Source organism: Pipistrellus hanaki (assembly GCF_964339955.1).
Source record: "Pipistrellus hanaki genome assembly, chromosome: 5".
Lineage (NCBI taxonomy): Eukaryota > Metazoa > Chordata > Mammalia > Chiroptera > Vespertilionidae > Pipistrellus > Pipistrellus hanaki.
In genome coordinates this window covers 34,453,990-34,480,507 of record NC_140507.1, presented here as the reverse complement: position 1 = coordinate 34,480,507, position 26,518 = coordinate 34,453,990, and the positions used below count along the sequence as shown (strand labels likewise).

The 26,518-nt window shown below is 44.5% G+C and overlaps 1 protein-coding gene across 10 annotated transcripts in view; it reads right to left on the bottom strand.

The window, feature by feature from the left end:
- The window catches only part of NSD1 (nuclear receptor binding SET domain protein 1), a 116,304-nt gene extending 95,291 nt beyond the window's left edge, over window positions 1–21,013 (bottom strand). The window contains exons 1-3 of one of the 10 annotated variants that reach the window (XM_084886544.1): window positions 20,716–21,013; window positions 18,630–18,743; window positions 17,800–17,889 (exon numbers count right to left, since the gene is read on the bottom strand). In XM_084886544.1, the coding sequence (XP_084742670.1) occupies window positions 17,800–17,889; window positions 18,630–18,659 (120 nt within the window). In that variant the 5' untranslated portion in view covers window positions 18,660–18,743; window positions 20,716–21,013. The other 9 variants (XM_084886539.1, XM_084886547.1, XM_084886543.1 and 6 more) reach the window with 9 other exon arrangements.
- Window positions 21,014–26,518: the final 5,505 nt, after the last annotated feature.

The following is a 26,518-nucleotide window of genomic DNA, read 5'->3' as shown; positions in this document are numbered from 1 at the left end:
ATGTTTCAGTCTTTAATACTAATAATTGTACTTAACTTAATTAGTGACCTAACACTCTCATTCAATAAGGGACTTCTGCTTACAAAACTTTCACTTGACAAATGTTCCTCACAAGTATGATTCTTATACTATGCTTCTTACACTATGATTTAACTAACAGAAGATGCCCCTGTGCTTCTAACTCTTTTTCTTTAATCAGAACAAAAACCAATCAACAGCAGAAAACGGTTTGGCTCAGTGGATAGAGTGTCGGCCTGGGGACGAAAGGGTCCCAAATTCGATTCAGGTCAATGGCATGTACCTTGGTTGTGGGTACATCTCCAGTGGGATGTGTACAGGAGGTAGCTGACAAATGTTTCTCTCTCATTAATGTTTCTGACTCTCTATCCCTCTCCCTTCCTCTCTGTAAAAAAAATAATAAAATATATATTTTTTAAATGACAATAATTTTTTTTTTAAATCAACATTGTTAAAAATCAAGTCACCAATGGGTAATACTAATCATGAGCCTAGAGTAGCTTATGTTCAGAACAACAATGCTGCTCAGTGTGGCTCAGTTGGTTGGGTGTTGCCCTGTGCACCAAAAGGACACAAGTTTGATTCCTGGTCAGAGCTCATGCCTGGGTTTCAGGCTCAATCCCCAATAGTGGGCTTGCAGGATGTAACCAATCCATGATTCTCTCTCATCATTGATGCTTCTCTCTCTCTCTCCTTCTCCTTTCTGCTTTGAAAGCAATAAAAATATTTTTCGCTTTAGCTGTTTTTTGTGGGGGTTTTTTTGTGTGTGTGTGTGAAGTAAGCAAGACACAGATAAATGTTGCATGAGTCCACTTATAAAAACACTAGAGGCCTGGTGCACAAAATTTGTGAACTGGGGGAGAGGGGTTTCCTTTCAGCCTGGCCTGAGCCCTCTTGCAGTCTGAGAGCCCTCAGGGGATGTCCCGACTTCTGACGCACTGACCACCAGGAGTCAGCTCCTGCATGAGCTTCTGCCCCCTGGTGGTCAGTGCATATCAGCCTTTTATTATATAGGATTTGACTTGAAGAAGCAAACTTATAGAGATCTCTATAATTGAATAGAGGTTACTAAGGGCTAGGAAGGAGCAACAATAAGTTGTTATTTAATGGATAGAATTAAATAGTAGTAACGTTTAAACATTATAGATATAATTAATGCCACTGAATTTTAACTTACATTTGGATGTTTTATGTACTAAATTAACATAATGAGAAATAAAAATCACTTGTTCATGCTTTCACAGCTGCCAAAGCCCTGAGACCAGAGCAAGAAGCCAGGACTATGTTCCAAGGCAAGCTGACAACCCTGAACTACAACAACCTTACCAGCTTCAACTAAGAAGGTAAAACAGAATATAGAAACTCTATTGTCTGGCTTGAAGATGAGAAAATCAAATACTACAAGATTGAAGATAGAGGTAATTAAAGAAACATCCATAGTAGTGACTGGCCCACGTTCTTTGAAAAACATCTCAGATGTTAACTGTCCTTTCAATATTCAAGATAGACAATAAGCAATTGACTGGTTTCTTGGTTTAACTGTTAGACTTAAATATGTTGAAAAATATAAGAAATCAAAACCTGAAAATACAAAAAATTCTAACAATGTTGCTAAAAATGCAGAACCACCGGTCAATTTGGGTGTAAATAATTCTGATTTAATGGTTTTTACTGGTGTAATGGTTTTTACTAACCTTCTTCAGAGTCAACTTCATGATTACCTGGCAATGCTTAAGGCAATTGCCATTTTGTTCCAGGAGAGTATGACACAGGATGTAGTAACTACCAGTAAATAAAGCAAATAAAACAAAAGAGGGATTTCCTATTGCTTTAGACAAGCATGTTCTTGGTTCTGACATAGAAGATGCAGGTTTTTTTGGTGTTTGTTTTTTTTTTACTTTATTTTTATTGTTGACACTATTACAGATATCCCCACCCCACACCCTCACGAGATGCAGTTCTTTTTTTTTAATCCTCGCTTGAGGATATGTTTTCGTTGATAGGGAGAGAGAGAGAAATATCAATTGGTTGCCTCATGTACATACATGGACCAGGGATCATTCCCAAAACCTGGGTATTGAACCCACCACCTTTTGGTGTCCAGGACAACATTCCAACCAACTGAACCACCCAGCCAGAGTGGAAATGCAGTCCTTTTTGGGGTTTTTTTGTTTTTCTAATTGATTTCAGAAAACAGAAGGGAGAGAGAGAAGCATCAATGAGAGAGAATCATGGATCGCTGCCTTTTATATGTCCCCTACTGAGATCCAACCTACAACCAGACATGTACACTGACCGGAAATCAAACCAGAATCAAACCATGATCTGCCAAAACCGGTTTGGCTCAGTGAATAGAGCATCGGCCTGCAGACTGAAAGTTCCCAGGTTCGATTCCGGTCAAGGGCATGTACCTTGGTTGCGGGCACATCCCCAGTGGGGGGTGTGCAAGAGGCAGCTGATCGATGATTCTCTCTCATCGATGTTTCTAACTCTATCCCTCTCTCTTCCTCTCTGTTAAAAAAAAAAGAAATCAATAAAATATATTAAAAAACAAAAACAAAAAACAACCATGATCTCCTGGTTCATGAACTGACACTCAACAACTGGGCATGCAGTTCTTAATGAAGCTGCTCAAATTGTGTAATTGCTGCATATAAAAGAATCAAAGAGCTACTGACAAAAATTAATGAAGCCATAGTAACTGTTCAGGCAATTATTGCTGGTCCAAAGACAAACCACATATTGGGGAAAGTTGGAAGATGAACATTTTAGGATTTTAGCCTCTCACCTACTTAGTACAATTGGAAATCATATACACTCTGGCATATGATTCGAAATCAAAATGTCACATTTCCAAGGACAGAACCCAAGAAAATCAACTATGTTCTAGAGATTTACCATCATGACTTTTTCATTAATAAAATTCAAAAAAGTAGCGGGGGGTGGGGGGGGGCAGAAGGTGGTGGGGAGAATCATCATTTCAATAGATGCAGAAAAAGCATTAGACAAAATCCAATACTCCCATGATAAAAACTCAATAAATTAAATAGCAAAGGAACTTATCATAACACAATAAAGATACATGAAAAGCTCAGCTAACTCGATAAAACAAACATTGAAAAAACTGAAAACTTTTTCTCTGAATTCAAGAAAAAGACAAGGATTCCTACTTTCACCACTTCTATTCAATATAGCACTGGAACTTAAATTAGGCAAGACAAATAATTTAAAAGCATCCAAATTAGAGAGAAATAAAGAAAATGACCTGTTTACAGTTTACATGATACCTATGTAGAAAACCCTAAAAAGAAGTTCTAGCTGGTTTGACTCAGAGGGAAGCATAGAAGAGGCTTTATTTATTCTAGTATTGAAGAAATGACTACATTGTGCTATATTATCAGAGAACATAGTAGAAAAAAGCTTCTAACTCTGTAGCCCTTTACATTACCTTTATTATATAGCATGGGGAAAAAAGAACTTCTCTTAAAATATATTTTTATTGATTTCAGAGAAAAAGAGGAAAGGGAGAGATAGAAACATCAATGATGAAAAAGGATCATTGATTGGCTGCCTCCTACGATGGGGATGTAGCCCGCAACACAGGTCATGTGCCCTGACTAGGAATCGAACCATGACCTCCTGGTTCACTGGCTGACACTCAACCACTAAGCAACAAGGGCTGGGCAAAACAGAACTTTTTATTTGTACTTTTTTACATATTTTTATTAGTTTCAGAGCGAAACAGAGAGGGAGAGATAGAAACATCAATGATGAGAGAGAATTATTGATGGGCTACCTTCTGCATGCCACACACTGGGATTGAGCCCAAAATGCAGGTATATTCACTTAACCAGGACCCTTAAGTCTGCAGATCCACACTGTATCCACTGAGCCAAACCAGCTAGGGCAAAAACAGAACTTTTTTAAATGACAAATCAAATGTCATTGCCTTCCTAGTAACATTGTTCAATAAGTCCATTTTCAAACTGGAAAAAAAAGAAGTTATATATATAATATACTTAAATTTTAGGGGAGAAACCAAGATGGCAGCATAGATAAACACCTATACTGCTGCCTCACACAACAATTTCAAAACTGCAACTGGACAACAGAGCAGACATCGTCCAGAACCACTGGAAAGCTGGCTGAGTGGAAATTCTACAACTAGAAGGAAAGAGAAAAGGACACTGAGACTCAGAGGAGCTGTGGAGGTACGGAGACCCGTGCACACGGAAAGGGCGGGTGGCTGAATATAAGGCTGTCTTACTTGCAGCATACGCTGAGAGGACAGGCAGCAAGTGCAAGGCTAGCTTTCTCGTTCTGGTGGGAAACAAACCTCGCGACTGTACTGAAATCCACCACTGGGTGAGACTTTGGGTACCAGACTCATTCGGGGAGAAACTGGACTGTCTGGCAGCGGGCAAAACTCAAGAGCAGCCTTTTCTCAGAGGTGCATGCAGCCATTGCTGTGGGACACTGAGACACAGGGGCCTCTTGGAAAGGGGAGGAAGGGAAACCAAGGCTGTCTGCTCCACCCTGAGCCTCCGCCCCATCCAAACTGAGCACAGAAGCTCTTCCAGCGGAGGCACTGCTGATCCTCACAGCCAAATGGCCTCGAGGTCAACTCCCCCCAGTGATACCAACAACAATCAAGGCTTACCTACAAGACTGCACACACAGCCCACAAAGGGGCTCACCAAGAGTGTCCACCTCAGGTAACTGGGGAGGCTGAGCTACTGGACCCTGCTAGGACACCTAGCACACAAAGTCACTCCATCAACTCAGAGAAGCAGCTAAAATTCGGAGACAAAGAGGCAGGCCACAAATGAAGGAAATAGAGGAAAGCAAAAGACTGAATATAGAGTTCAAAACCACAGTTATAAGGTTTTTCAAGAATTTCCTAGAAAAGGCTGATAAATTTAACGAGACCCTTGAAGATATGAAAAAGGATCAACTAGAAATTAAGCATACACTGACTGAAAAAATATTATCCAGAGACCCAACGGCAAACTACAGAATTGCAAGAATCAAGTCAAAGATTTGGAAAACAAAGAAGCAAAAAACAATCAGAAAAGCAAAAAGAAAGAATAAAAAAGTTGAAGGTAGTGTAAGAAGCCTCTGGAACAACTTTAAGCGTACCAACATCAGTATTATGGGGGTGCCAAAAGAAGAGAGCAAGATACTGAAAACCTATTTGAAGAAATAAAGACCAAAAACTTCCCCACCTGGAGAAAGAAATAGACTTACAAGTCCAGGAAGCACACAGAACCCCAAACAAAAGGAATCCAAAGAGGACCACACCAAGACCCATCATAATTAAAATGTCAAGAGCAAAAGAAAAAGAGAAAATATTAAAAACAGCAAGAGAAAAACAATTACATACAAGGGAGCACCCAAACAATTGTCAGCTGATTTCTCAACAGAAACTATTCAGGCCAGATGGGAATGGCAAGAAATATTCAAAGTGATGAATAGCAAGAACCTACAACCAAGATTACTCTACCCAACAAAGTTGTCACTCAGAATTGAAGGGCAGATAAAGAGCTTCACAGATAAGAAAAAGGTAAAGGAGTTCATCACCACCAAACTAATATTATATGAAATGCTGAAAGGTATTCTTTAAGACAGGGGTCCTCAAACTTTTTAAAGTGGGGGCCAGATAACGGTCCCTCAGAGAGCTGGAGGGCCGGACTATATGAACTACTAATTCCTACTGTAACACCTTGGCTGCGCTCACTGCCCAAAAAACCTGGCGGGCAGGATCAGACTCCCCTGGGGGCTGCATGTGGCCCGCGGGCCGTAGTTTGAAGACCCCTGCTTTAAGAAGAGGAAGAAGAAGAAAAAGGTAAAGATAAAAATTATGAACAACTGCTGAAACTGGTTTGGCTCAGTGGATAGAGCGTTGGTTTGCGGGGTGAAGGGTCCCAGGTTTGATTCCAGTCAAGGGCATGTACTGTATTTTCCGGTGTATAAGACGACCGGGCGTATAAGGCAACCCCCTAATTTTACAGTTAAAACATAGGTTTAGGCCTATATTCGCTGTATAAGACTACCCCCTCCCCCCCCCAACTTCTGAGGCAACACCAGTTCTTTTTTTTAATAGACCGCCTCTCTGACTCTGGCCAATCTGAGCAGGCTTTTTACTAGAACACAGTGTCGTCTTATACGCCGGAAAATACGGTACTTTGGTTGCAAGTACATCCCCAGTGGGGGGCATGCAGGAGGCAGCTGATTGATGACTCTCTCTCATCGATGTTTCCAACTCTCTATCTCTCTCCCTTCCTCTCTGTAAGAAATCAATAAAATATATATTTTTTAAAAATTATGAACAACAAATACGTATCTATCAACAAGTGAATCTAAAAACCAAGGGAATAAAAAATCTGATGAACAAAATAAACTGGTGAATATAATAGAATCAAGGGCATATAAAGGGAGTGGATTGATAATTCTCAGGGAAAAAGGGGTGTGGGGGTGTGGGAAGAGATTGACAAAAATTGTACACATATGGATGAGGACAGGGGGGGGGGGGGGTGGTGGTAAGAGCAGAGGGTGGGGTGGGAACCGGGTGGAGGAGAGCTATGAGGGGAAAAAGAAGAAACAATTGTAATAATCTCAATAAAATAATAATAATAAAAATAAAAAAAGAACCAGAGGCATGGAAACATGGAACAGACTGATGAATCTCAGAGGAAAAAGGAAGGGAAGGGAGAAAAGAGATTAACCAAAGGATTTACATGAATATATACATTATCTATAGGCACAGACAATAGGATGGTGAAGCCCTGGGGTGAGGCGGGAGCAGGTGAAGGGAAGGGGAGTATCTGTAATACTCTCAACAATAAAAATTTTTTTTTAAAAAAATCAATAGTTTAAAAAAAATCAAGCAGTCCAATTAGAAAGTGGGCAAAATATGCAAATATATTTCATCAAATAGCACATATAGATGGTCAATAAACAAGCAAAAAGTTGTTCAAATCATTACCTACCAGAGAAATGAGGACCTGGCCAATGTTGCTCAGTGATTAGAGCTTCGCTCCCAAGCATGGAAGAGTCATGGTTTCAATTCCCAATCAAGGGCACATACCTGGGCTACAGGTTCGATCTGGGCCCAGTTAGGTGTGTGTGGGAGACAATGAATTAATGTGTCTCTCTCACATCAAGGTTTTTCTCTGTATCCCCCTTCCTCTCTTTCTAAAACCAATAAACATATCCTTGGTGAGGATAAAAATAAATAAATAAATAAATAAATAAAAAACATAATGATATATCATTACATAATTGTCACAATAGCCAAAATAGTGACACCACCAGATGACAGTGAGGATGCAGAGAAATTGGATCACTTACACACTGCTGGTGAGAATGTTGGCACTCACTCTAGAAATCAGGTTAGCAGTTTCTCATAAGACTAAACATGACATCACCATATAATTTAGCAACTGTACTATTGGACATTTATCAAGGAAAAATGAAAACGCATGTTCACTCACACAAAAAAACCTGTACATGTATGTTCATAGCACTTTTACTTCTAATAATAAAAAAGCTAGAATAAACCCTGATGTCTTTTAAAAAGCGAATACTACCCTAGCTAGTTTGGCTCAATGGGTAGAGAGTCGGCCTGTGGACTGAAGGGTCCCGGTTTGATTCCAGTCAAGGGCACATGCCCAGGTTGCGGACTCAATCCCCAATGGGGAGCATGCAGGAGGCAGCCAATCAATGATTCACTCTCATCACTGATGTTTCTCTCTCTCTCTCCCTCTCCCTTCCTCTCTGAAATCAATAAAAATATATCTAAAAAACAACAACAAGGGAAAAGTTAAATTGTGGTGTATTCATACAATAAATACTACTTAGTAATAATAAAAAAGGAATAAAATATTGATTTACTTAATACTTGGATGAATCTCAGGGAATTATACCAAATGGGGGGGAGAAAAAATCCCAAAGGGCTACATACTATAATTCCATTTACCTAACATTTTATTTTTTTAAATATATTTTATTGATTTTTTACAGAGAAGGGAGAGGGATAGAGAGTTAGAAACATCGAGGAGAGAGAAACATCAATCAGCTGCCTCCTGCACAATCCTTACTGGGTATCTGCCCGAAACCAAGGTCCATGCCCTTGACCAGAATCAAACTTGGGACCCTTGAGTCCACAGGCTGACGCTCTATCCACTGAGCTAAACCAGTTAGGGCTACCTAACATTTTAGAAATAAAATTTTAGCCCTGGCTGGAGCTCAGTTGGTTACAGCATTGTCCTGATATGCCAAGGTTTCAAGTTCCATCCCCAGTCAGGACACAAACAAGAATCAACCAATGAATGTAAAGATAAGGGGAACAAAAATATTGATGTTTTGCCCTGCCGGCATGGCTCAGTGGTAGGTGGTCACAGTTCAATTCCCGGTCAGAGCACATGCCCGGGTTGCGGGTTCAATCCCCAATGGGGGACGTGCAGGAGGCATCCAATTAATGATTCTCTCTCATCATTGATGGTTCTATTTCAATCTCTCTCTCTCTCTCCCCCTATGTCTCTGAAATCAATAAAAATCTATATATAAAGAGAAGAATGGAGATATATCTACCTCTTCATATGACAAGATCTGTCCTTAAACTTATTAACCAAGATATTAATACAATACATACATCCTGCCACTTGTGTTACCAAAATATTAAAGTACACACACAAAATTCTCATTAAATATCAAGAATGGAAATGAAGGAGAGGATGAGAGGTGATAGAAATAGAGATTTTTATATTCCATTTTTAAGTCTGCCTTTCTTTTTATTTTTAGCATAAATATTTATTACTTTTCTAACTAAAAAGATTAATAATAATTTCCTCAAAAGGCTACATCACAGATCATTTTTAAAAATTTTTAGAAATTGCCGAAGCCGGTTTGGCTCAGTGGATAGAGCGTCTGTCTGTGGATTCCGGTCAAGGGCATGTATGTTGGTTGCAGGCACATCCCCAGTGGGAGATGTGCAGGAGGCAGCTAGTCAATGTTTCTCTGTCATCAACATTTCTATCTCTCTATCCCTGTCCCTTCCTCTCTATGGAAAATCAATAAAATATATATATATTTTTAAATTTTTAGAAATTAATCTGCAATGAAAATCAAACCCTAGAAACCAGAAGGTGAAAATGAAACATTAATATCCATGACAAAAGGTAATTGGCAAAAATGCAACAACATAATAACATCATTTAATTGTTGGGGTACAGAAAGATACCGATCCTATTGCACAAATTAAATCCTGTTAGCAAACAAAAATGGATCAAATCCCTGATTATTAAACAAAAATAGAAACTGTCAACAGTAGTTGATGTCCTTATCAATTACACAAGAAAAAATTTTGGAAGAATAGAAACAAAAGTAAAAATGCAAAGATGTTTATCAAAATTCACAGCTAAATCTTTCAAATTACATTTGGTTCTTGGCATACAATAGGCACTGCTTTCTGAGGACCTACTTCAGAGCTAGCTGCTTCAAATAAATTGTCTTTTGCACCTTCTCAAACAACCCTGCAAGTAAGATAATAGCCCTAATTTAGAGATGAAGAACTGTATTACTAACCTAAAATTACTTTCCCTATCCAATTTGTATTAAAAGGAATTCTCCAATTAAACTGGTAGCACAATACACACTCAGAGATTGGTCCAACATAAAGCCATGATATAATATCCTTAACTAAAGGCCCGGTGCATGAATGCATGGGTGGGGTCCCTAGGCCTAGCTGGCAATCAGGGCGATTAGGGAGAGACCAATAGGGGACTGCTGGCCTGGAGAGGGAGGTGGAAGGGGAAGGTGGAAGGGGGAGGTGGGGTGCAGGAGGTTGGCCACCCACCTGAGGAGGGAGAGGATCCTCAGCTCCCCTGGGAAAGGGGCTGCATCTGCTCCCACCTACCCACGCTTCCCTGTCCCAGCCCAGGGCCCAAAAGCGGGGTCTGAAGAGGAGGTGACAGTCACTGGGCCGGGCATGGATGGTTGGCTGTGGGAGCGCACTGACCACCAGGGGGCAGCTCCTGCATTGAACATTTGTCTCCCTGGTGGTCAGTGCATGTCATAGCAACTGGTTGACCGGTTGTTCCAGTGGTTCAGTCATAACAGTCACTTAGGCTTTTACATATATAGATTAGGGGATTAAGTGAGAACAAAGAGAAAAAGTAATGCTTGAGAGATGTTAAGAAGCTCAAATGCAAAGGCCTTAGAAATTGAGTGCATAAGATCAATACAAAAAAAATCTTAAATTTTTAAATTGGTACATTGAGGATGAGAGCTGAGATTCCACTCATCACCTTCCTAACCTAAAATTACTTTCCCTATCCAATTTGTATTTCTATAATAGCACCATTCATTCTTTTACTCAACAAATACATGAGTCTCTAATACAAAGAGACTACACACTAAGATGCAAACATGAATCAAACCAGGAAGATAAAGGCAATAGTGAGGAGACAGTATAGAGCAAGGCACCACTAACACAATTGAGTTTGGCTTAACCCGGGATGCCCTGGGTAAACACATGCATAAGTTTTAGAATGGTCAGTATGCTGAACTTGGCTTTATTTGGTAGGCAAATGGGGAAAGAAGTAAGGCACTGAAGATAAGTCTTTAACCAGAGACCTAGTACTTCTCATTTCAGAGGTCAAAGTGACTATGTATAAGAAAAATAGACAAAAAAACTATATGAAGACCAATGATAAAGACCTTCTAGCAGAATGAGAATGAAGACATGAAAAGATAAAGGAATAAGTATAATTTAGAAATAACATAAAAATTCAACTCTACAGCTTGGCATATAAGGCCTATCTTTATACCCTGTCTCCTGACAATCCCATTCCTCCCAGATTCCTATCAAAGAATTTCCTGACACTTGCAAATGCTATTTTCTGTTACATACCAGCATGTCTCTGCTCAAATTATATGTAACTCCTCTGTGAAGTTCTTTCTGATTACTCCAGGCATGCCTTCCTTCACATTCCCACAGTACTGCTTCTGTAACACCTACAAGACCAAGTATTCTGTATTGTCACTAATTACACTTGTCTTCCCCACACTGTAAAGTGCCTTAAAAACACAAACCAGCCTAGCAGGTGTGGCTCAGTGGATGAGAGTAAACCTATGAAATAGGAGGTCATGGTTCGATTTCCTGGGCATAATATATAAAATTGATTTCAGAGAGGAAGGGAGGAGAGACAGAGAGAAGCCTTGATGACAGTGAATCAATCAACTGCCTCTTCCTGGGGGTTGTGACTGAAACCTGGGCATGTGCCCTTAACCAGAATCGAACCTGGGACTCTTCAGTCTGCAGGCCAACACTCTATCCATTAAGCAAAACCAGCTAGGGCTATAAAAATATTTTTTCAAAAGAAAAATAAAACCCAAGGACTAAGTCTTTCCTTTCTTTTATACTAGCAATGCCTAGCAATGATCATCTGAAATCAAACACAAGATCGAATATGTTTTAATCATTTAAGTCAGTAGTCAGCAAACTCATTAGTCAATAGAGCCAAATATCAACAGTACAACGATTGAAATTTCTTTTGAGCGTCAAAAACTGACTTCTGCGCACAGACCACGAAGTTTCAATAGCACTGTACTGAATGCCCACATGTGGCATTTTGTGGAAGAGCCACACTCAAGGGGCCAAAGAGCTGAATGTGGCTCGTGAGCCATGGTTTGCAGACCACTAATTTAAGTGAATAAGTGATTCCAAGGTTTCCAGCATTGAACAGAAGGAATGATGCAATCATTAACACAGAAAGAAACAAATGGTAATAAAAAAGAAGCTTGCTTGGCAATCAGATTTCTTGGTCTGAAGCTCAGAAGTGAAGAGTTTTCATAGCAGACTAGCAGTAAAATGAATCAATGAGAGTGGATGATACTGCAGAGAATTAAGGAAAGAGGACAAGAGCCAGGACTTAAAAAAAAAAAAAAAAAAAAAAAGTTTAAAGGAGTGGTAGTGAAAATGCTGCAAATCTAATAGGATAAATTAGGAAGTATCACTTGTGACTTATGAAAGAACAGCTTTGGTTGAGTGGAGGATACAGAAGCCAAACCAGAAAGCTTTAAGGAGAGGTAAAAAAAAGTAGACAACACTTCCAAGAAATGCGCCAGTAAAGGAGTAAGATAATTGGAGGGTGACTGGGCAAAAGAAGGTCCCTTTAGAATAGGATGTCATCCTCTTTTGAGGCAGAAAAATTGATGTAGTGGAGAGATAGAGAACAAAGATCCCAGAGAGAAAGAGAAAAGAGTAATGAATAAAATAAGGTCCCATAGCATAGAGAGTCAGATAGAGAGCAGAACCTGAGAATTGTGGAGATAGGATCAATTTTCTTCTCACAGATTAAGGAAGGAAATAGAGAATTACTGGGTGACGAAAACCCTTGAGAAATTATTTTTTGGCTCGGGCAATAAGACAAGCCTTGGACATCATCTACACCCATTCCTCTCCTTTATTCCTCAACTCTTAGCTCCACCTTTCCACATATCCAGGCAATCCCAAAAGGGCTGTCAATTTCCCCCTTTGAAATAATATTAATGTATTTGTTCCTTCTTTCTACTCCTGACTTGCTCAAGTCTTAAGTTTTAACTACTATTGTGGCCCTGATCGAGCAGCTGAGTTGGTTGCAGGTTCAATCCCCAGCCAGGACACATAGATGAATCAACCAGCGAATGCATGAATAAATGGAACAGCAGCCCAGCTGGTGTGACTCAGTGACTGAGCATCAACCTTTGAACCAGGTCATGGTTCAATTCCAGGTCAGGGCACATGCTCAGGTTGCCAGGTCAATCCCCGATTTGGGGTGTGCAGGAGGCAGCAGATCTCTCTCACTGATGTTTCTGTCTCTCTCTTTTCCTTCCTTTCTGAAATCAATAAAATAAAATTTTAATTAAAAATAAGTAAATAAATGAACAGCAGATCGATGTCTCTCTCTCCCCCTTCTGCTCTCTCTAAAAATCAATCAATAAATTTTTTTTAATGTAATTACTATCACAACAGACTCTTACTTCTAATCTTTTTGTTTTTTTAATATATTTTATTGATTTTTTACAGAGAGGAAGGGAGAGGGATAGAGAGTTAGAAACATCGATCCGAGAGAAACGTCAATCAGCTGCCTCTTGCACACTCCCTACTGGGGATATGCTCGCAACCAAGGTACATGCCCTTGACAGGAATTGAACCTGGGACCCTTCAGTCCGAAGGCTTTATCCACTGAGCCAAACCAGTTAGGGCCCTACATCCTAATCATGTCTCTATTCTTCCCCGCCCAAGTTTTCCAAACACAGATTTCATATCATTTCTCAACTAAAACCCCTAGCTGGTTCCCAGTTCCTATCACATTAATACAAAATGCCAGAGTCTGGATTTCTATGCCCTATTACCTGACTACCCTCAACCTACCCAACTAATATCCAACAAATACCTTCTAAAAATACTATGTTCATCTAATTCTCCACACCCAAAGTACCCTTCTAAACCAAACCCAACCAAGCCCAGACAAAGTCAATTCAAGTTCCATTTCTTCCTTAAAGCCTTGACTACTCTAGATTTCATATCTCTACACATATCTTCTTTAACTAATCAAACATCAAACATCAATAGCACAGAACTTAAAACAGGGAGTGGTTTGTGAATATTTTCTGTATTCCTAAGATTGGTACAGGGTAAATATTATTGAAACAACAAAATACCTGTTTTTAAATGGCAATAAAGAAATCTAATTTTTCAAACATCCACCCCATGGACAATATATAGTATTTATCTCCACCTAACGAGTATACCAGTGCAAATCAATTGCAAGGGGTAAAACCACAAACAAATCTTTTTGTGCCATGTTTCTTAAATTCAATATAAATAAAAACGATCCCTGGACGGCTTGTTCGGTGTGTCCTCTTGATATGCCAAGATTGTGGGCTCAATCCTCAGTCTGGGCACAGGAAATCAACCAATGAATGCATAATAAATAGAACAACAAGTTGATACTTCTCTTTCTGTATCTTCCTCTCCCTCCCCTTGCTCTCTTTCTTCCTCTCTTTAAAACAATTTAAAAATAATAATAATTGGTGAAAAAGAGAGGGAAAAAAAATCTGTGAGAAAAAAAACCATCCATTAGTTGCCTCTTGCATGCACCCAGACCACACTGGGGATTGAACCCTCAACCTGGGTGTGTGCCCTGACTGGGAATCAGAACCACCACCCTCTGGAGCAGCAGTTGCTAACCTTTCAGACCTCACGGTTGGTGACCAGTGCTCTGGAGTATGGGATGACTCTCCAACCAACTGCACCACACCGGACAGGGCAGTAATTCTTGAAGCTGGGTGGAGTACACAGGCATTTCTACTATTCTCTCTTCTTTGGTATATGCTTGAAATTTTCCATAGTAAACATTTTTAAAAAGAAAACCTCATTAAAACTGTTAAGTCCTTAAATATTTTTCTAAGAATTTATTTTCCTATCCTGACTGGTTTGGCTCAGTGGATAGAGCCTGTGGTCTAATGGGTCCCAGATTTGATTCCGTTCAAGGGCACATGCCTGGGTTGCGGGCTCCACCCCCAGTAGGGAGCGTGCAGGAAGCAGCCAATCAATGATTCTCTCATCATTGATGTTTCTATCTCTCTTTCCCTCTCCCTTCCTCTCTGAAATGAATAAAAATATTTTTAAAAAGAATTTATTTTCCTTATGATCATGATGAGAAAATAAAGAAAATTAAAGTGCATCTGTCATCTTTTTATTGAACAATTTCACTGGACAAAATTTTTAAAAATTTGATTCTTCCCTCATAAGAAACTACATGCCTGGTGCACAAAATTCATGCACTTGGAGAGGTCCCTAAGCCTGGCCTGTGCCCTCTCCCAGTCCGGTAGCCCTTAGGGGGTGTCCGACTGATGGCTTAGGCCTGGGCAGCAGGCCTAAGCCATCAGTCGGAAATCCTTAGCGCTGCTGCGGAGGTGGGAGAGGCTCCAACCACCACTGCTGCACTCGCCATGAGCCCGGCTTCTGGCTGAGCAACACTCCCACTGTGGGAGCGCACTGACCACCATGGAGCAGCTCCTGCTTTGAGCATCTGCCCCCTAGTAGTCAGTGTGTATCAAAGCAATTAGTCATTCCATTTGGTAGATTTGCATATTACCCTTTTATTACACAGCATAGTTGCCATCCTAACTAAAATTTTTATAAAGGTTTAAATTTTTATAATTCTTAATTTTACTTTTCAATATGAAACCCTAAATAATTCTTTTTCTGTCTATTTATGAGACGTTGGTCCCCATTTTTAAAAAAATATATATTTTATTGATTTTTACAGAGAGGAAGAGAGAGGGAGAGTTAGAAACATCGATGAGATGTTTCTGGATGCTAAAAATTATCAGCTGCCTCTTGCACACCCCCTACTGGGGATGTGCCCGCAACCAATGCACATGCACTTTACCGGAATCGAACTCCGGACATCTCAGTCCGCAGGCCAACGCTCTACCGCTGAGCCAAACTGGTGAAGTTAGTCCTCATTTTAAGTGAATTCATTTTTAGTGGTCCTCTTCTTTAGATAGGACCAGTATATGTACATCAGACCATCCTGAAACTAGCTACATTCTAAGAGCATTGAGAATCCCCAAATTCATGAGTACCACTATAGTATAAATTCTCCATAAAATATCTAAGTGAGAAAGAATAGAAAACAAACAACTTGGCAAATCAACCTAGTGAGGAAACCAGAAGTTACTTCAGGTGCAGACACGTGTCAGATACCTTCAGAAGTCACTGAGAGAGACAAATCAAAGAAAGAACGCCAAAAGAACTCAGATAATTCTACCTTTCATGGGTTTCAGTACTGTCTCCAATAATCTCAAGTGCCTTGCACATTGGCCATGACTTCTCTTTTTTACTAAAAGGCTATGAAGACCCAATGAGAAAATAGAGACCAAAGCACTTAATAAACGAAGGTACTGCCTATTTAAACTTGGAGTTCTGGGGACCAACTTTCCTTCAAGATCTTCTCCAAGCCCTGGCTGAGTAAGCTCAGTTCGTTAGAGGACTGTCCCCATATGCCAAGGTTGCAGGCTCAATCCCTAGTCATGGAACATACAAGAATCAACCAAAGAATGCATAAATAGAACACAAATTGATGCTTCTCCTCCCCCCCCCTCTAAAATCAATAAATAAAAAATTTTTAAACATTCAATCCAGCTCCTACAATGTACGAAGTAATTTATGTACACTGGCAGGAATTAGAAGGTATCAACCCAATTAAACATAAAAGTACCAGGTCAGGATTATTAACTAAAATGACAATCATTTCACATCACTATATGCAAAGAAAAGAACTGAAGAGCACAGAAAGATAAGCTGAAGAGGTTGCTCGTTTATGAGAGGAAGCAAACAGTCTGCTTATAGCTAGATATACAAAACAACAGACAATATGATCTTGAATTATGTGTCTTTATCTAATTCCAGACATGGGGTTTACAATCCTAATAACTATTCTACTTTTACCCAGAGAATCTCATTCTATCACAATATTACAGAAAGAATAAAAGACAAACATTTGCTAAGGATTTTCTAAAATTTCCAGCCCTGAGCACAGGACCTAATACAGAGTAAGTGCATGATACTGGCTCCAATATTTTCAATTGTTTTTAACAGAACCAATACTCCACTGGTATCTCTTTGATGAGAACCAACAATGAGATTTCTATTTGTATGATTCTGGAGAAACATCTATCTCCACCATCAGTTCTAGATTTTTATGTAAATACAAAAGCGAAACTATAGAAAGTAGTAGTAACAATACAAAAATAAACTGTGTTACTTGTACTCACAATGTAAAACTATTTTTGGCCCACCCTGTATGTATGTATGTATTTGTATATGTGTGTATGTATGTGTTTATAAGTGTGTGTGCGTGTGTATTTACACACACACATATATATATAAATGTATGTGAACCCAAGAAAAAGGATTTGTCTGAGCTGCCAACAGGTTGCCAACATAGCTTATGGATGCTAAAAATTATCCAGAACAATACAGACTCAAGGTAACTACCAAAAACAAAATTATTAAATCTATAAGTACCAAGCTAAGAAATCAAGAAATACCAAAGTATATTTAAGATACATATGAATCAATAGAAACAAAAGTGACACACCCACATCTCCTTTTGTAACTTTAAAGAACAGCAGGGCTACATGGTATAGTAAATTACTTAATGCACTCAAAACAATTATCACATACCATAAAATTCCAGTTAAATCTTGACACAGTATATTTCAGAGACATTTGTGAGGGGTAAAACTGGACTGATCCAAGAAGTTCAACTCATCTTAGCTACTTTCAATCTGTACACAAAATGCACTTCAACAGTCAGCAAGAGTCACCCCATTAACTAAGAAAATAAGCCATGTATTACGTTAAAACAGGACACCAGGTACCATAATCAATTGGTTCTCCTATAACTCATAGCACCATAAAGCCAAAACAAAACAAAAAAGCTAAACAAATGTAGACCTCCACCTTGAAAAATTAGATCTGAACTAAATCAAATGCCTTTAAAAGTTTAACTTGTCCTAATTGGGAAAATCTAGAAAGAACCAAACTCCTACAATAGAGATAAATTTTAAAATCAAAGTAATATTTCCCAAAAAAGTTTACCATTAGCAACAGGCTTTAAGCTGTAAAATAAGTAACCAAAAACCAATAAGCTATGTTTCCATCTAAGTTGCCTGTATATATACATTAATGTATATATTTAAGTTGTACCAAAAACTGCTTACAAATGGTAACTCCTGGGAAGTAGATGATGATGAAGTTCCAGGTAATTCTAGCATGTTTCCTAATGTACTGGTACTGGAGTCTGGATCATCCTGAAAAGATAAATTTACTGAGTTTAATTGCTCTTCTATGGTAACGTTTGTATCTCCTAGTGAAAAGGGGGCTGGGAGAAGGGCTGTTTTTTCATTGCTGCCGTCCACTTCATTTCTTTGCTTATTTTTCTGTGTTTCAGTTTGAGGAGCTAATGGCAAGAATGGCGATTTGACTGCACCATGTCTACTCTCTGGTGTGCTGTCTTGTTCCTTTCCCATGGCCACGTCTACACCATTCTCTGGTTTAGGCTCATAATTGCAGGTGGCATTGGTCTGAGTCTCCTCAAAGATCTCCTCTATACTCTCATCCTCTGTGACTGGCTGTTCTGGGTCCATTTCAGAATCTACATCTGCATCGTCCACACAAGTAAAATTCTCAAAGTGCAGAAAGCCATTCTTGACAGTCTTTGTTACGTTTACCTGGAGTTCAGGGGAGTTATTACAAGAGGGTTCCTGTTTCATAGCAAGTGCTGTTGGACCACCAGGACTCAAGGAAGTGCAAACAATTGGCGACTGAGCTCTTGAATCACTTTTTTCAGGGTCTTGAAAGGATTCTGATCCATCAGCAGACCCATTTAAATATTCTACATTGATCATGGAGGCCAAATCCTGTAGTTTCCGCAGTGGAATGTAACAAGATGGAGAATCTTGTCCATAAGCATTTTGGGATGTTCCACTGGCAGTCGATAACTGCATAGTACACCCATTAAGTGGCTCAGAAAAATTGGATTGACCATTACCGAAAGGGCTGTCCTTGTCTTCAGGGGCATCTAAATTAACTGGATTGGAAAAAGACAGCAGACAATTTCTTCTGGGTAGTTCAGAGGTCTGATCCATCCTGCGCCAGCATCAACCTGGAATCCAAAAAACACAGCAATTAATCCGAGTTAACAAGTCATAAGACTTATCTTCAAAATGGCAGCCACTTCTTAAGGCCCAGTGGCCTCGATGTCTTTCTGCTGCACTTCCAAGGGCAGAAAAGTTCCCCAGCTGATGATAGAAAAATGGCCTCGGTGAGCCTCCCTAAACTCCATCTTCCCGGAGCTGGGCAGATCTTGCCACATGGAAACAGCCCGTCCCTGTTCCCTGCACTGCAGACTGGTGGACAGTAAGGCTGAACTAAAATTCAAAACCATTTGGCAGTAGAAATTCCCAAAAATCTCAAAATAGGAATCCTCTCCTCCCTCCCTCCCTCGCTGAGGACCTTAGCGGTCGGATCTCCGGAAGGAAAGGGGATACGAGGTTCGAGAGGGGGGTCCCAAACGCTGCACAAAAAGACACCCCCCTCCCCCCTTCCTGGCTCCCTCTGCTCAGCGGTCACAATAGCGCTGCACCCTGCGCCCAGCCGGCGCCGGAGCCTTTTTGCTCCGGCTGTTCACGGGCCGCAGGCCAGGCGGCCCAAGCGGGTGGGTGCACCCCGAAGCTCGCCTTCCTGACTGCAGGCCAGCTCGGTCCACGGCCGCAGGCCCCAGAGCCTAGGACGCCGCAGGGGGAGAAACGGAGGCAGCCGGCGAAGCCAAGTCAGGGCAGCAGCAGCTGCTGCTACAGCTTGACAAACATGGCTGCTGCCGACGCCGCGGCCGCCGCCTGCCCAGGCCGCGCTCCTTCCCGCAGCCGCCGCAGCCCCTCCGGGCCGAGCCGATCGCGCTCATCAATATTCAGCAGCAAAAGCAAAGTTTACTGCGGGAGGGCGGCGGGCCCGGCGCCCCCCAGCCGCCTCCCGGAGGGGAGGCAGAGGCCGAGGTGCGCGCGGGAGGCCGGCGGAGCACGGGCCGTGCCGGGAGGAAGTTCGCGGCAGGCCGGCCGGCTAGGCCTGAGCCCGGCTGGGAGTGAGGGCGGAGGAAGGGGCCCGCGGCTGCAGAGCCGCCGGCCGCCAGCCCCGCGCCGCGCCCGGCCCTCCCCGGCGCCCCTCACCTCACCGCCACCACCGCCACCACCACCATCTTCCCCGCCCGGCCGCCTCCTCCCTCCTCACGCCTGCCCGCCGCCCACCCCAGTGCACTAGTTACCGTGCCCCGTGCCCCTTCCCGGGCCGGCTGGGGGGAGGGGGTGACCCTCATTACACTGGGGCGCGAGCGGAGCGGTGGGGGAGAGAGCGGAGCCGCGCGCCGCACCCCCCCTCCCCCCGCGTCTCTCTTCAGGGAAGAAGGCAGCGAGCGCGACCTAACCCGGCCTAGTCCGCCGCCACCTCCTCCTCCTCCGCCTCACACCCCCACCGCGCGCGCCCCCGCGGCGGCGCGTGCGACCCAGCGCCTCGCGCCCGCCCGCGTGCGGCCGGGGCCCCGAGTGCGCGCGCCCCCCAGCCCCCACCGCGCGCGCGCCCCCGCGCCTCACTCTTCGGGGTTCAGGGCGGGTGAAGTCGGGCTCGGGAGCCCGCCGTCCAATCAGCGGGGCCGCCGCCGCAGCCCCCTCCCCTCCCCCGGAGCGCCCGCTCGCAGCCGGGGCCTACGGGCCGGCCCGCAGCCCGGGCGGGGCTTGAGGTGGGCTCCCTGGGAGCCTCGCGCGCCTCCCTGGAGAGTCGGGGCCTACGGGCGTCGTGGGTGGTACCCCGCGCCCCGCACCTACCTCCTCAGGGCGCCGAGCTGGCCCCGGGCTGCACACGGCTCCCGCACCCCGCCGGTCCCCAGCCCCGACCCGGGCGGCTACTGGCTGATGGCCCGGTTGAGGCCCGTCTTACCGCCCCGCCAGCCCTGCTCGGGCCCGCGTCAGTCCCGGCCTCCATCTTAGGTTATCGCCCGGGCTCCCCATCCACTGGGCACCTGCCCTCAGCCCGCTCGCTCGGCCCGAGGCCAAGGCAACAGCCCCCCCTCCTATCGCGGGGCTCACCTGGGGGCTCGGGCTGGGGTCTTCGAGGCCTCAGGCCCCGAACAGGCGCGGCCGCAAGTGATCCCCGTGCCCGGCCGCACCCCAAACCCACACCACCACCACCACAGACCAAGCTGAGCAGGAAACAAAATGGAGGCAGCAGCTCGGGTCTGCCTCCCCGAGCCAAGCCTGTGCAGCCCAGGCTCCCTCCTGCCGCAGGCCCGACGCCCGTGAGGCGGGGGGCCGGTTCGTCCCGGGCGCCGCAGGCAGCCGCCGCGCAGCCACGCAGACAGGCCGGGGACTCGGCCCTGCGGGACCCACAGCCCCTCACCCACCACCCCTCCCCTCCCCTCCCCCAGGCCTCTCCCTCCCCCTCGCCCGGCCTTGAGGGGTGAGCGGCTACCAGCAGCCGGGTCGGGTCGGGTTACCCGCCTGGGCACTGCCCGCCCAGCCGCGGCCTCGGCTGGGAGATGCGGCCGTGCGACCCCCGCGCTGAGCCCACCCCTCGCACCCGAGCCGGGCAGCAGCCTGACAGCGCGCCCGCACCTCGCGGAGCGGCCCCCGCCCAGTGAGGCCGAGTCCCCCGCTCGGGCACTGCCAGCACGAGGCTCCCTCGCCACCCCCGGGCCCAGGGGTCCTCGCTGCCTCGGGCGGGGCGAGGGGAGCGCGGGGGGAGGGGTCCGCTAATCCCTGCACCGCCTCCCTCCCGCGCCCGGTCTGGGTCTGGGCCTGGCACAGGGACTCGGACCGCGGGCGCGGGCAGCGTCGGTCGGGGCGTGCGCGCGGGACGGGGGACATTGCCGGGGGCCCCCGGAGGGACCGCGCCTCGCACCGCGGACGCTGCAGTTCTCGGCACCCAGGCAGATGGCCCTCTCGTGCCACCGGAGACGCGCTGGGCCGCCTGCTCCGCAGCCCGGCCCCCCGAGGAGCGCGCGCCTTGCCCCTGCGGGCCGGGCACCCGGAGCCCCCGGTGGGCCAGCGCTGGGAGGGGGGGCCGCGGGGATGGCCCGGACAAGCCTGCTGGCCTGACCCCCCGATCCGGAGCGCTCTGCTCTCTGGCGCTCCGGACCTCGAGGCCTGCACGCAGCTTGCGCGGCCCCACAGCACCGGCCTACCTAGCACGGCCGCGGTTCGTTCGGTCATCCATGAAAGCACAGGGCAGGTCGGGAAACCCAAGCCTAGGTTGACCTCGCAAGTCCAGCTCCCCAGGTCCTTACCCCAACCCGGTCCAACGCTCTGGGCTTGCTCCCCAGCAAAAAAAGCTCACCTAGGGATCTAGCTGGTTCCTTAGAGTGCTAAGTGCATCCTCACTGTTCGGAGAGAACCACGATCAGCCACCGCAAAAAGTCCCACCTCCTCCAGAAAGCCTTCAGGGATTACAATGAACTCCATCTAAAAAGCTGAGCACCGCCCTCGAGAGCCACGTGACTGCCACTGCTCCCAGAGCTTAGTAGATGTACATAATTGTTGTGTGTGGAGCGATCACCCACAGCCCTTATATCTTAACCCTGAGCACACCTGGAGAAAGTGGCTTTTGCCGATGTTCTGGGCCTCCATCCTTCAGCCTTCCCCATCTTCACCAGAACAGGCTTGGAATTCAAGTTGCCCCTAAGCCTCCTGCTCTGCAAGGCCCTCCGCCCAGTGGTGAAGGCACACTACAGGACCTGAGCACACTGTAAATGCTGGGATACAGGCCCTTCCAAGACAGCAAGTAGACTTTCTCAAAGGGAAAGGCGCCCCCTGGAACCAGAGTGGTGAGGGGGCACTGTCTTTCCCCCACCCCCACCCCCCACCCCCATTGTTCCTTCTGTTGAAGACAATGAGGTACCCTGAAGAAGGTTCCTATGTGCAAAGTCAGATTGGCAGTGTTCTGTGTGCTAGGGCCAGACAGGCAAAATGAGATTAACTTAGCCTCAGTTACCTCATCTTTAAATTATGATTACTGAGAATTTCTACCCTGCTGACATAAATACCTGTCAAGAAATGTGGCCAGTGTACAGTGACTGCTTTACTTATTTATTTTTTAATCCTTACCCAAGGGTATGCTTTCATTGATTTTAGAGAGAGAGGAAGGTAGAGGGAAAGAAAAAGATAGAAACATTGACATGATAGAGAAGCATCTACATGATAGAGAGACATTGATCAGTTGCCTACCATATGCACCTCTAATGGGGATCAAATCTGCAACCCAGGCATGTGCCCTGACCAAGAATTAAACCTGAGACCTTTCAATGCAGGGGATTGAGCTACAGCAGCCACCTTTTTTTCTTAGAACTGCCCCCCACCACTTCATTAAATCAGTAGATACTTATTGAGCTCCCCCTCACAGCCTTGTGAGGACAGATAAGTAATAATACAGCAGAGAGCTGAGCACTGAAAAGAAAGCTTAGTGTGGCCAGAAGCTAATGGGGTGAGGGGGGGATTGAGAGGTTAGTAGGAGGCCTCAGGCAAGGACGGGGGGAGGCCATGGGAGCATGTTCGTGCAGAGCCTTGTTAGTCAAATAAAGAATTTAGGCTTTATCTGGAGGGCAGTAGGGAGCCATGAAAAGTCAGGGAGCAAGTTCAGGCTTGCATCTGTGCAGTAGAAAGCTCACTCCAGCAGTGTCCAGAAGAGATGGATCCTGACTTTAGAGACACACTGACCAGGGCCTGGCCTTGGGATTTGCCAGGATTGGGGCTTCTCCTCCTCTGTGCCAGCTACTTTCTAAGACACCCTCTGATTTAACCCTGTGACGGGCACTATTACTATCCCTATATTTCAGAGAGGAAGAGTCACTTATTCAAAGCCAAACTCCTAACCCAACACCTGGGTGGGAGTTCTTCATCCCCACTATACACTGTACACGAGCAGCATCTGCTTTCTGACTGAACAGCCAGGTTTTAGGAGAGACCGGAGGCCTTTGGTAATCAATCCCAAATGCTGATGACTTCCACAGTCATCCCTTCTGGTGGGTCCATGAGCTGTTTCCTTCTCCACTCCCTTTCACCACACACACCCAGGGGGCTCCCCAGAACTGGATCAGGCTTCAGCTTAAGATCAAGAAACACCTGGCCACATCTGAAGCCCTCCATGCTAACCTGACCATGTTGCCTAAGCCAGAGCCACAAGGACTCCAGCTTCCACTTTCAAGTGTTCTTTTTCTCAAACATGCTCTTTTAGAAGCCCCATGTTGGTGTTCACTATCTCTGCCTTTCTTCTCTCCTCAATTTCCTGGTTTCCCAGTGTACTCACTGTCCCAGGACACACTGCATTTCTAGGCTGTGCTCATGCTGGACCCTGTGACTTTTTCCAAAACTATCTTGCAAGCTTCTAGTCATCCTTCAGGGCCCTCCTCCTGGAAGTTTTCTCTGACCCCACCCCTGCAGACAGTCATTTTCCACCCCCTGAACCAGCTTCTAGATAACTATTGGCTTCCAAAATCTGGGCTCAGCCACTTGGTGACTCAGGGCTTATGCTTCTCTAACTTCAGTCACCAAGCCCAGAACATAGAAGCTCAGAGCAAGTGTTGGGGAAACATTTTCTTTTTCTATTTATTTATTTATTTATTTGAGAGAGAGAGAACATCAATTTGTTGCTCCACCTACTCATGCATTCATTGGTTGCTTTTTATATGTGTCCTGACTAGAAATTGAACCCTCAACCTTGGTATATAGGATGATGCTACTGAGCGAAGGTGGTGCTGGCAGCCAGGGTAAGGAAGGCCCATCCTTGCACAAATCTTCCTGCATCAGGCCTCTAGTTTAATAAATAAATAAATAAAAAGAAAATAGAGGCTAAGAAAGAAGAAGCTTGTGAAAGGCTCCCTGCTGGTAAGTGGTGGAGTGGCATAAAGTTTATACTCAGAAGTTGCTCAATAAATACTAAAGGAGGTCAGGTAAGATAAAAGCAGAGATGAGACTGGAGTAAGGGCTTTAATGAAGTGGATAGTCTTCCAATTTCTCTCTCTTTTTTTTTTTTTATCAAGTCTCCCTTTTGTGAATTTTAAATAGTGTGTATATAACCCACTCACACTTGAAAGTTGACATCTAATTTTGTTTTTCTTTTAATTCATATATTACAAATAATAGAATTTTGGGTGTACTGCATGTGCACTTTATTTTTTTTTAAATATATTTTATTGATTTTTCACAGAGAGGAAGGGAGAGGGATAGAGAGTTAGAAACATCGATGAGAGATAGACATCGATCAGCTGCCTCCTGCACATCCCCCACTAGGGATGTGCCCGCAACCAAGGTACATGCCCTTGACCGGAATCGAACCCGGGACCCTTGAGTCCACAGGCCGACGCTCTATCCACTGAGCCAAACCGGCTTTGGCTGCATGTGCACTTTAAATAAATTTTAATCAAAACCTACAGGGCTGCCCGAGCTGGTTTGGCTCAGTGGATAGAGCATCGGCTTGTGGACTGAAGGGTCCCAGGTTGATTCTGGTCAAGGACACATGCTCTGGGTTGTGGACTCAATCCCCAGTAAGGGGGCATGCAGGAGCCAGCCAATCAATGATCCTCCTGCATCATTGATGTTTCTATCTCTTTCCCTTTCCCTTCCTCTCTGAAAATCAACATGTGTATGTGTGTCTGTGTGTGTCTGTGTGTGTCTGTGTGTGTGTATATATATATATATATATATATATATATATATATATACTGAGTAGCCAGATTATTATGACCTCTGAACACATATATATTAGAGGCTCATGAATTCGTGCATGGGTGGGGTCTGGCTAGCCTGGCCAGTGGGGAGGGGACATGGGTGGTTGGCCAGCCTGCCTGCTGGTTGAACTCGTAGTCAAGGGGACAATTTGCATATTAGCCTTTTATTATTTAGAATATACACTGAGTGGCCAGATTATTATGTGTTCAGAGATAATAATAATCTGGCCACTCAGTGTGTGTGTGTGTGTGTGTGTGTGTGTGTGTGTATATATATATATATATATATATATATATATATATATATATATATATTTTTTTTTTTTTTTTTAACCTATAGGGCTGTGTCTAAATGGCAAAGCCAGCCCTGGCTAGTGTGCCTTTGTTAGTTAGGTGTTGTCCCTTGTACCAGGAGGTTGTGGGTTCCATTCCCTGGTCAAGGGCACATGCCCGGGGTGCAGGCTCAGTCCCTGGTGGGATGTATAGGAGTAAGCTGATTGATGTTGTGTTCTCACACTGATGTTTCTCCCTCTCCTTCTCCCTTCCTGGCTCTCTAAAAATCAATAAACTATTCTTTTAAAATAAATAAATAAAATAAAATAGCAAATCCAGGCCCCCTCATCACATCCCTCAGCCAACTGACTATCAGAAAAGATCTGACTCCTTAATTACAATCAGCATGTTCAAATGCGCCCCATGGCAACCATGTCCTTGCTGGGTTCTAATTCTAGGACAGACTGACAAGGTCAGAACCTCGTCCTGAGACTGTCATGAACTATGTCCTTGGGAAGCTCTCCCAGCACCTTCTTTCCTAAGGTGCCCTACCAGGGAGATTCATTTGATTTCTCTTATGAATGGGAAACTGTCTGAAAGGAGACCAGGAGAAAGGTACTTTCTCAGGCAGACCAAGAATTTCATATGAAAGTTAAAGGTCTGGGAACTTGTTTCCTTAACTCTGATCATGGTCAGAATAATCTGGAAAATCTTATATCCCTCAGGTAAAGACTTTAGGCAAAAACCATGATTGGAAAACCCCCCACTTGTCAGAGGGGGTCTAGGGAGGGAGGGCTTTTTCTGAAGGCAGAAGAGGCTTGGTCTTATGTAAATCATTTTACCTTGGGGCCTGTGTTCATTGTTTCTTCGCCTGGCAGGCTCCTCCCCCAGATCTCCCA